The sequence below is a fragment of the Ipomoea triloba genome, chromosome 15, assembly GCF_003576645.1.
Source record: "Ipomoea triloba cultivar NCNSP0323 chromosome 15, ASM357664v1".
In the NCBI taxonomy this organism is placed as follows: domain Eukaryota; kingdom Viridiplantae; phylum Streptophyta; class Magnoliopsida; order Solanales; family Convolvulaceae; genus Ipomoea; species Ipomoea triloba.
Window position 1 is genome coordinate 9,300,740 of NC_044930.1, and position 12,019 is coordinate 9,312,758.

The 12,019-nt window shown below is 34.0% G+C and overlaps 1 protein-coding gene and 1 long non-coding RNA gene across 4 annotated transcripts in view; both read right to left on the reverse strand.

The window, feature by feature from the left end:
* LOC116006295 (pentatricopeptide repeat-containing protein At3g12770-like) overlaps window positions 1-3,914 on the reverse strand; it is a 10,503-nt gene extending 6,589 nt beyond the window's left edge. For both annotated transcript variants that reach the window (XM_031246610.1, XM_031246611.1), the window contains exons 1-2: window positions 1,150-3,914; window positions 911-1,044 (exon numbers count right to left, since the gene is read on the reverse strand). In XM_031246610.1, the coding sequence (XP_031102470.1) occupies window positions 1,393-3,876 (2,484 nt within the window). In that variant the 5' untranslated portion in view covers window positions 3,877-3,914 and the 3' untranslated portion in view covers window positions 911-1,044; window positions 1,150-1,392. The remainder of the gene's footprint in view (window positions 1-910; window positions 1,045-1,149) is intronic.
* A 3,054-nt stretch (window positions 3,915-6,968) lies between these two features.
* LOC116005501 lies at window positions 6,969-8,761 on the reverse strand. 2 transcript variants are annotated; one of them, XR_004094978.1, is made up of 4 exons: window positions 8,445-8,761; window positions 8,151-8,225; window positions 7,983-8,038; window positions 6,969-7,175 (listed from the first exon to the last, which is right to left on the reverse strand). It is a non-coding gene; the product is annotated as an uncharacterized LOC116005501 (long non-coding RNA). The 2 variants fall into 2 exon arrangements; XR_004094979.1 differs by lacking the exon at window positions 6,969-7,175 and adding an exon at window positions 7,520-7,670.
* Window positions 8,762-12,019: the final 3,258 nt, after the last annotated feature.

A 12,019-nucleotide genomic window follows, 5' to 3' on the forward strand; every position in this document is an offset into this window, starting at 1 on the left:
AAAAAAAAAAAAAAAAAAAAAACTCCTTACTACATGAGTAGGCTACATTTCTAAATAATTTCATAATAACACCAAAATCCCAAAATAAAATAGTAACAATGATACCAAATTTGCATAAAAGGGAAAAGAAACTATTTCATAGAGACATAAAATATCTTGAATATTATCAATATTTAGTAAATTCTGTCAAAGAAGAATTCTACTGGTGTGAATTACCATCAGTATGATTATCAGCTTCATTTACACTAAAAACTCACCAAAACAAAGATACATGTCCTCAATCCACAAGAAACTACAGCTAGTAATGAAAAAAAAAATGCATGATACTGTTATCACTATCCCACAATTTAAGAAATATGCACTTGCTCTATTTTCTGCAAAGTTATGACATATATAAGGTAGATTATGCATGAGTCTTATGACACTATGTTAAGGCTTCTCTATCATATTTTCTAAATGAAATATTAGTAAAATTTCTCATGATCCATATAAGCCTTATGGTTCTCCTTTTCCTAACCAAAATAACTTTGAAGAAATGTTATTAGGTTAACACTCCTTGCTCTTGACAATTTCTTCTGAAAGGTGGGCCAATTATGAAGGAATAGGCTAGAGTGAAGGATATTATATTCAGCCCCCTCCATTTCTGTTTTGGTCATTATGGATAAATGAAACAGAAGAACCACTTCACTTAAAATGACTTTCCTTGAAGAGCTCGCATCTACAGTGCAAGTAAAGCTCATACTTTTCTCTTTTCAATCCTTTTCAATTATATGCTCTAGTACATTTTAGATGATAAAGCATGGCATGCCACCCATTAGATTTGATGTCACAGTAATATAATATAAATGATAAGCAACAAGCTGAAAAGTAATACAGGTAAAATTTTTCTCAAATAAGAAGTTATACATACTGGCTAAGGGTACCACCACCTGGGGCTGTCTGCAGTGACTGGGCACATACAATGTGATTCAATGACGGCAAGGCTCTATGAGAAAGATCACAACTTGCATCCGTGAAAACACTGCTTTTCAATCCTTTTCTAGTCTACATAAACCCAAGTTTATCTGCTTCAGATGCCTTGAATAAAATGAGGGGAAAAAAAAAAGAGCATGTAAACTAATACTCCATATCATTTAAAGGGACACCTACTGTTTGCAATAAGCTGGGCAATGATCTCTCTCACTCTATTTTTTTGTATTTTTAATGGATAGTTTGCTTCCAGATCAATAACAAAAGAAAATTTTCACTAACTTAGCATCTGCTTCTCATGAAATGTACTCCGTAACTTTTGAAACCAAGAAGTTACAGTAACACCATGTTGGCACAACAGTTCAAACTCTAATAGCAGGCCACTGTACTGCCACTGATCCAAGCTAGATTTCAGAGCCCTTATCACCAGTAATCACCACAAGAGCATTTCCCATTCCTAAAGTGGTGGAACCGATTGACATCTCTCACAATAATCTCTCTTTGCGCTATTTGTGATATGTATTTGGTAACCGTATGGCAATCATTACAGACCCGAAGATTTTTCGTCAAGCGAATCACGCTTCCTGCTGGTGTGCTTAATAGTCCAAATGCAATTGCCGATCTCTCACTATGCCCCCATAGTAATTTCACTTTCATCTTTTCATCAACATCACGGAGAACACAACTTGTATCAGGTACATATCCACAAGCTTCAATCTCTGATTTTAAAGCTTCTAAAAACTTATGAATTTCTTGCCAGCTTGGATGTGAATCATCCCCTGCAAAGAAAGTGTGGACCCGGTTATGTATTTCAATTGAACTGTATCCTGGAATTTTCTTTAATCTGCGAAACCTCATGATGCTCCGAATATAATCTACTATATCCCATCTCCTTACTTCAGCATATATATTTGATAACAAAACATATATACCAGGGTTTGTGGAATCTAGGTGAAGCAATTTATCAGCTGTTCTCAAGCCAATATCAATGTTCTTGTGGTAACGACACCCATTGAGTAAAGCTTCAAGAACAGCAGTACCCGGCTCAGAAGGCATTTTTCTAATAAATGCTTCTGCATCTTTAAGACGCCCAGCCCGACTAAGAAGATCGACAAAACAAGCATAATGCTTTTCAGATGGCTTCATATTATGTTCTCTTTTCATCTTCTCAAACAAATCAATACCCTCTTCTACAAGCCCAGAATGACTGCAAGCAGCTAGAAGAGCAACAAATGTAGTTTGATTTGGAGTGACTCTCTGACGCATCATTTGGTCATACATGCTTAAAGCTTGGTGGCCAAAACCATGAACACCATAGCCTGTAATCATAGAGTTCCACAAAATAACATCACCAGAATTGGACACAGTATTGAATACCCTTTCTGCTAAACTTAGTTTACCACATTTGGCATACATATCAATAAGGGCTGTCATGTTAACAACATCAAAACAAAACCCCAATCGAAGTAGATTAGCATGAACACTTTTTCCTTTCTTCAAGGACCCCAAATGGGCACAACAGTAGACTAAAGCAACCAGAGTAACAGAATTTGCAACAACTTTCTCTTCCTGCATCTGATGGAATAGTTTCAAGGCATCCTCAGCTTTTCCATTTTGAGCTAATCCAACTAGCAAAGCAGTCCATGTAATAACATTTTTGCCTTTCATGGGAGTAAAAACATAATTTGCCTTGTCAAGTTCTCCACATTTTGCATATAAATCCACAAGTGCTGTAGATAGAATATCATTTGAGTCTAGGCTCCGTCTTAAAATGCAAGCATGAAGTATCTTTCCACCTCCTAAATCAGCCACTTGTGAGCAACCTTGAAGAAGGCTAACAAGAGTTCCAGAATCAAAAGCAATCCCATGACATACTAATTCATGAAAATATTCGAGTGATTTATGAACCAAGTTATTCTGAACACATCCTGAAATCATCACATTCCAGGATACCAAAGTTCTAGTAGGCATCCTATTAAATACAAGAGAAGAACTTTCAAGGTCACCCATCTTATTATACATATTAATCAAGGAGGTTAGAACAGTGACATCTTTCCCCATTCCCAACTCAACAACAAGTCCATGGCCACATTGTCCAATCCTTATACACCCCATTCCCTCACAAGCCTGAATCAAGTTCACCATAGTGACAGTACTAGGTCTAATGTTACATCTACGCATAACAAAAAACAGTTGAAAAACCTTATTGAATTGACTGGTTCTCACATATCCTCCCATCATTGAATTCCAGCACACAACGTCCTTACTTTCCATCTTATCGAACAATCTCTGTGCATCATCAAGGTGATCAAATTTCACCAAGAAACTTAACATTGAACTTCCAAAAAACCGATCATTTTGCATCCCACAATCCAGACCCCTCCTAACAATTTCCATCCCAGTCTCATAATCCGGTAAGGCACTGCATGCCTTGAGCGTGAATGTGCATGTGCAACTATCAATTCTTAAATCTAGCCTACCCATCATTCGAAACAGCTCAACCACCTTACAGTATTGCCCCCATTTCAGAAATGCATTCATCATAGCATTGCAAAGAAACACTTCTGGCTTAGTAAATTGATCGAACACATAGCAGGCAGTGTCAAGGGAGCCCAACTCACAGTACGCCTTAACAAGCATCGTAGCTAGAAACTGGTCAGTGGATAAGGAATTTACAACAATCTGTGCATGAATTGATGTGACCCAGAAAATGTTTTTCGAGAATTGTTGTAAGAGCGACAGAAGCCCGTTAGAGACGGTTTGAGGTGGGAGAAAATGATAGTTATCGAGCACTGAGGAGTGGTTTGAGAATGAAGAAACGGAGAGGGTTAGAAGAGGCTTCATGTGACCGAAACATCTGTTTTCAAGAATTGATGGAAACTTGACGACATGGGAAAGAAGTTTCATTTCAACAGTTTGTAACGATTAGACGGCCCGGCGAAAAACCACACATATCATTTTGAACATTTTCAACTTTCAAGTGAGTTGCTGTACAAGTACTAGCAAGATAAGATAAGTTCACAAATTTTTTTGACCAAATTGATAATTTAATATTAAAACTTTGTTGTAAATCGGCCTCAGAACGATTCTAAACAATATAGAGAGTAAAGAGAAAAGTAAAAGGGAAGAAAAACTAGAAAAAATGCAGGAATTATTAGAGTCCTTTCATCAATAATTGTTTTATATATATAGGGATGTAAATCGAGTCAATCCACTTAATTTCAGACTAGCTCTGTTGAACTTATTAGTTATTTTATTATTTTATTTTTGTAATTCCAAAAGATCCTAACTCTAAACCTCAAGCATATTTATCGGGCAGTTTGAACTTTTAACCATCTAAACTAAAATTGAAAATTGAGAATGAATATCAACATTCAATAGAGCATGATGAGCACTTTAAATCAAGTAGTAGCAATTACAAATATATTAAGCATTTAAACCTAATAAGTTAAAATAATGTTATAAGAATGGTTTATTTTATCCAAAATAAGTTAACTATTTAAATTTAATAATTAACAAGTATTTTCACCCGTGCGATGCACGGGATTGATTTGCTATAATATTTTAAGAATATTTGGATCCATATATAATTATATAAATTATAACATCAAATATTATTTTAAAATCACTTTCAATGTAATCAAAACACCGAGTCATAACAGTATTGACATTTAAATTTTTATTTTATGATCTACATGTATATATTCTATGATTTTTTTTCCATAAAATTAGTTTTGATAGTAAAACTACAAAATATATTGATTTTATCAATCACTAAATTCTAAAATGTTTCAGATTCACAGGTATATATAAGTAAAACTCTCATCTAAAGCCTAATTTTTTTTTATCAATATTTCATACGCATAACGCAAGTCGTTGACTACTACGAAAAGTTAGTAACCTTGAGTCTAACATAGAACATAAAACATTGTGTGATAGTGGGTAGTTAACTTTGAAGTAAGACCATTCAAGCATATAAGAATGTATCGATCTTGTTTCTAAGCTTTCAAATTCAAATAATCATAATTGCATCAAGCAAACAAAAATATATCAGAATGTATGAATCATATATTTAAACTATTAATTAAAACTTCACTCCAAATTGCCAAATGGAGTGTATGCCTTTTTGGGGTGATGCACATCCATAACCATTGATTGGGTATACCACTCATGCTTCATAATTCATCAAAGTAACCATTTCTTATGATATTATGATTTATAACATATAAGAATCGACAAATAAACTATAGTATGAGTCTTCCTTGAATACAACCAATATCACAAAAATCAAGTGTTCTAAAATAAGTGTATAAATGCAATATGTAGATAATCTACATTGCATTATATATCATTAATTTAATTACTTGCTAGTCAGTTATTGCAAGATCTTGAGGTATACTTATATTTTGATACTCAGTAAGTATAACTATATTATGGAGAAATTCACATCATGTGAGTTATGGAATAAGTACTCGAGTATTTGTTGGTTGACCGCAAAGCGTTGATATTTTCTAGACAAATAACAACACATCAATTGGAGCCTTAAAGAGCTTCTCCTCGTCATGGGGGATAGGTCGGAGGCAGAGACGAAAACAGACTCCATTACTAAGCAATAATGAGAAATAGGAGAAATACTAGAAAAGAAATAGATCTATGGATGAGATTAATTGGATGGCAATAATGAGAAATAGGAGAAATACTAGAAAAGAAATAGATCTATGGATGAGATTAATTGGATGGATGAAAAATGAGAAATAGGAGAAATACTAGAAAAGAAATAGATCTATGGATGAGATTAATTGGATGGATGAAAAATGCGCATATGCATATGTTTAACATGCACACGTACACGTACGTATAGATGAGAAAGAGTTTGATGCCACTGGAACACAAGGTCCTTGGCATCTTATATTATTACTACATTCATGTCTTGTTAAAAATCTCGAGAAAATATAGTCGAATAAAAGAGTACACAATTGATACATAATCATGTGTTACGTTGGTTGCATCATTAATGTGTTACGTTGGTTGCATCATTAAAAATCCTAAGTTACAAAAAATCCAATGAAAATCCTTAGCTAAGAAAACAAAAAATTACAACCACAAGCTTTTGGACCATAATCTTCAAGATTTCAAGAGTCTTCTAGATTGTCCATTCAAGTACACCTTCAGGTTGTCATTTTCCCTAAAGTCAACAATTTTCCAAGCCTACGCATCCCAATTTTATGAAAATATTTCTCAAATGTAGATGTATATATGCAAGGACTTAGTGCACAAATATGCTAGATTGTCACTAGAACAAATATTCTGTATAATAACATCGACTCTTCTAGAGTTCACGTGGGTTGAACCTAACTTAACACTATATATACTTTGTCAAATATTACTTAATATACTCGTTTCTCATTTGTGCCACACAAACTTTATTATTCTCATATAGGACATTTGCGATAATTATTCATAGTATAACCAATTTGGAACATAGCATTATAGGTAATATACACTACAAAAAAAACGCCTTTTTAGCGACGGACAAAATCCGTCGCTAAAATGGTAAAATTCGTCGCTAAAAGGATTTAGCGACGGATTAGCGACGAAATCAGTCCGTCACTAAAACCCTCCTCGCTAGAATTTAACGACAAAATTTTTGTCCGTCGCTAAGTAAAATAAATCCGTCGCTAAATTTCTTCCAACGACGAATTTATGATGAAATTAGTGAGAGAATAATGACAACAAAATCCGTCGCTAGATATAAAAAAATCCGTCACTAGATCAAAAAAATCTGTCGCTAGATCAAAAAAATCCGTCGCTAATTTCCTAATTTGATAATCTGGTGGCGAATTTGAAAGGGAATAGCAACGGATATTTCCGTCGCTAATTCTATTTTTTTATTTTAATTAAAACCCATTTTTTTATTTGCCTATTAAAGCTTAAAATCATATCTAACACTATTATCATCAACACTACCTACTACTACCAAATTACCATTAAACTTGATATCTTCATAAAATTAAACTATTATCAAATTATACTAACACAATACTTTAAGTCACACTTTAATACAATAATTATATCATCAAAACACAATACTATAAAATCAAAATTGTAATAACATAACAAAGGTGTTAAAGTAGCTTTTTTGGTTGATTTTGAAAGTCTAGCAAAATCAAAGTCTTGAAACCATCAACATGATCTCCTCCACCCACCTACAATTCAAGCATCAAGTGTCAAACATCATACTCAAGCATCAAGCATCAAACTTCAAACACCAAACTCTTTTATTTGGCTTCAATTTCATTAGAACTAACTTTTAAATTTGAAAGTTCAAGTAAATAGGCACAAGTAAATTTTAAGAATAGACTATTAATGATCGTAATTTTAAACTCAAGAGTTCAAGACAACTAATTCATAAATAACCTCTAGCTATTTGGATTTATCAACAAAGAAGTGTTGAGGTATTAGCTATTTGGATTTATCAACATATGGTCACATAGGAAACAAATACACCTGTGAGTAGGAAGCCAAGGTAACAACTTAATGACTAATCTTAATGGGTTGTATTCATCATTGATTAGTATCGAAATATAGCAATAATATCAACAAATTATGCTCTCAAATGATGTAGATAATTCCCGCATTAACTGAGTCTCGGGCTCACTAAAGGGAGAAGTCCCAGGATTCTCTTCATATGGATCATAATCCTAAAAGGATACAGAAAAGTGGGGAGAGCAGAGGTGTTAGCAAATATTAATACTATGTTATACTTGCAAATGAACCTTATAAGAAAAACACAAAATAAGAAGTTCAATGAGCAGAATCATTTTACAGATCCACATTCATTAACCTATAATCTATCATTTAAGAGTAAAAACAAAACATGTCTAAATTGTTTCCTAAACACAAAAGCATAGCATAGGTGATCTAGCACATTGCAGGAAAGAAATTCAAAGCCCAAAGTCCAATAAAGTGTAATGAGCAGAATAGAACCATAAACAACAAAATGTTGAACAAACCTTCTCTTTTTTGCCCCAATCTACACTCCAATTCCGATTGAGATCAACTCCTCTTCCTGAAAATATTATTAAGTATTTTCATATCCATTTCACAAATAATTTGTTTTGTCTAGATACAACAAAAAATTAAAATAAATAAATAAATAAATAAAAGACAAACTGCAGAACCATTTCTTAAATTCTTTCACAAAGCTCCCCCTTCTCTACAAGTTTGCGCCCATTCACATTTTCCATTGGAACAATCTGAGAACAAGATACAAGGGAAGTATATTGATAAGGATACAAAAAACTTAAGAACCAAGATGGTTAACCATCTGTAATGGATTCATTTGGCATAGGGATTGAGCTTAAACAAATCTTACCTTAATAACAAGTTTGTCCAAAGTGTTATTAATTAACTGTAAGTGGGTTAACCATATATGTTTCCTATTCATTTTAGGTAGGAATGAAGAAATGGGGTACCTTCTTCTCGCCTGGTGTTTGCGTTCTACGTTCGGAGAGGAGAGCAGAGCCGAATAGCGGCGGAGGGCGAGGCGGAGCGGCAGCGATGGGCGCGGCGGCGATGGTCACGGCGGACGCAACTGCGTTCTGCGGAGCAAGGGTCGGCTAGCTGTTTGCGTTCTACGTTCAGCGGTCGGCGAGGAGGGCGAGGCGAGCAGCGGCGATGGGCGAGGCGAGCAGCGGCGGTGGGCTCGGTGAGCGGCGGCGGTGGGCGCGGTGAGCAGCGGCGTTTGGCGGTGGGCGAAAGGAAGAAGGGCAGCGGCAATGGCAGTGCTGAGCAATGTATTTGTGGCGGCTGTGTGTATACTTCCCTTACGGTTGGATTAGAACATAACAAATTTGAATATTTTAATTGACTCTAGCGAATCCGTCGCTATTAGCGACGTGAAATATTTGACTCCATGTTATCTAGCGACGGGAAATTCAATCCGTCGCTAGAAATAGCGACGGATTACAATTCCGTCGCTAATTTCGTGAACTAAAATTGACGGGGTGTACATTCTAGCGACGGAAATAGATGTCGTCGCTAGCTATAGCAACGGACTAAAATTTCCGTCGCTAAAAATAATCCCGCCCTCTTTTTCTAGAGCAAAATAAATGCGGCAAATTTAGATTTAGCGACGGATTTTACGTTCCGTCGCTATATTATTAAAATATATATATATTATTGTTAGCGACGGATTGATATCCGTCGCTAGGTAGAAAATAACGACGACTGATTTTTTTCCGTCGCTAATCCGTCGCTAGTCTGTAAAAAAAAATCATCATTGGACAAACTAGCGACAGATTACAATTTCCGTCGCTAATCAAATTAATTTAAAAAACCGCGAATTTTCCGTCGCTAAACTGTCTCATTTTTTTGCGCGCCCTTTTCCCACTACTATTAGCTACGTATTTAACGACAAAATTATTCCGTCGCAACGTTCGTCACGAATCCGTCGCAAAATGACACTTTTTTAAAAAAAAAATAAATTTGTCGCTAAATCCGTCGGTATTTCCATGTTTTTTTGTAGTGATATAGCTAGTATCCAAGTAACCCACCAAATCATATCTAGATTTCTTACTTATTTATCATATTTATTGACTAATACCAACAGAATATATTGGCCAACCTCATTACGAAATAATTAGATAATAATTACCACACTCCTGACATATGATGCATGATTTTATCTCATAATCATTTTCAAGACTAAGTTTTCGCTAACCTTTTTTTGGTTAAGATTTATCGTTGAGTAGTTATTGACATTACTACTATCAATTGAGAACTCTATGATGAGCGGATCATACTGGATCTGACATGCCTTTTGGCCACTTGGCACAATAATTGATACTTGTACCATAGGGATAGACATTTGTGTGCCAACCTAACATTCACTAATGTACTGGTTTGTGAACCACCCCGTTCACTAGAGCAATATCTTGTGAATTCGCAGCGTTTGTGAAAATCTCATTTCCTCCATTGCTTCCACCATTGTTCTCTTGAACATTACTGGAATTTATCAAACTTACCGATTAATTGGTTTTAAGCTTATAGGGGAAATTCACATGAAAATTGAAATAAAAAATTCCAGTTCACAAGGACCAATGAAAATCCAAAGCACGTAATACTCAAATTTTCTTTAAAACTGATTTGTTTCCTCCCGATGGTTCTAGAGGCATTGAAGCATCAATTTTTCATGATAGAATGGATTATACGTAGATATTTGAACACTCAAAAATTAACGTTTCAACAAACACAAACAAAGACACACTTCATAAATTTATAATAGAAGTGTTGGCAAAATACATAAAAGTTTAGAGATTTCGTAGGTAGAGAAAATTAGAAATTTTGGAGAGTAAAAGTACTAAAACATTATGTGCAACACAATTTATCTATAGGAGAAATGAAATTCATAGCATTCATGGCATTCAAACGTGTAACTCCTATAATTTGCAAATTAATCAGAATAAATAAAATGTTACAAAGTTAATTCTCATATAAAAATTGAAATTAATCATAATTAATTTTGTAAGTGATTAAAATTAACTTACATTTTCAGTATGTTTTGCATATACACAACAACATAAATTTGAGAACCTCAACGCGCTCAGATCGAGTCGTGGGTGCACACGAGTCTAAACTTTTTTATCTCATTTTGAAATTTAATTTGCACCACCTCTGCCGCACATCCAAGAAAGCTTCAATGATATATAATTAAACTCCTTAAAAAGTTAAATTGTATATATACTTGTACAAACTCACATCCATTTCCAATGTGAGACAAATTAAAGACTATTCAAATTGCCAAAGATCTTGTGGTCAAGCGGCATAGCTGTGGCCCTCCGAGTAGGGGCGTTGGCTCTTTGTGCTTTAGTAGTACTTGAGAAAGTATGTATGAACAGATACTACATTGTAACCGAGTTAATAATATTCAAAGAAAAAAAGACTATTCAAATTAAAACCCTTCTCAAGTGTATTTTTCTTAACTCAAATAGGTATACTTTCAAAATTAATTTATCATTCAACCATTATCAATTTTAAGCATATAATATATCAAATTAAACATTTCACTTGGGAGAACCCAATTCTACTTTGACATCACCCGAATCAGAAGTGGACCCACTAAAAATTATTATATCACAAAATGTCAATTATAACTCATTCTTTTTAAATTTTAATAGTGATTTCATCATTCAAATTTCTTTAGATTTATCGTTTGTCAGTGCTTGTGAGCTAACAATATGTAATTTCTTGTTATCTCAACATTAATATATAATGGATGACTAATTGTGTGTAAGAAAATGAAAATAAAAGATATAATGTGACAAAATTAAAAAAATAAAAATAAATGTAATAATGAAAAATAAAAATAAAAGAGAAAATTGTAATTTATATCTCTCACAAATATGCCAATTATCAATGTTACCCTTGAATTACTAGTTGTGTAAATGTTGTCCCTCAATTTTCAAAATGTGACATATATTGGCCCCCCATAATAGGAAGAAGGAGAACATTGTTGTCGGTGAAAAGAGAACAAACGAAGAAAGAAAAACAGCGTGGTCTTCGAATAGGAAAAATGGTGGGTGACCACATTTACACAATTAATAATTCAGGGGAGGAACAATATATGTCACGTTTTAAAAATTGGGGAGCAACATTTACAACACTAATAATTCAAATGTGACATTGATAATTAACATATACGTGAGGGATATAAATTACATTTTTTCCAAAATAAAATTAACTCTAAAACAAATTTATCTGTTTCCATATATTCTAAGGAGTGAGTAAATGTTGAGGAGAAATCTAACATATATGATTCCCTCCTTTAAGGAGAATTCCAGAACAAACTAAGAAATCTAATTCTACTAGACTATTAATAGTGTTAGAGTATAGCCGGCCTTTATCTTCTCCCAATATAGACTTTATCGATCTTTAATAGTTGTTGCACTATTGGAATAATATAGCGTCATTCCGATGAGTTTTGGGATCGACGTCATCTCAATACGAGAGTCCTTTTTTTTTTTTTTTTTTTTTTTGAAATAATACGAAA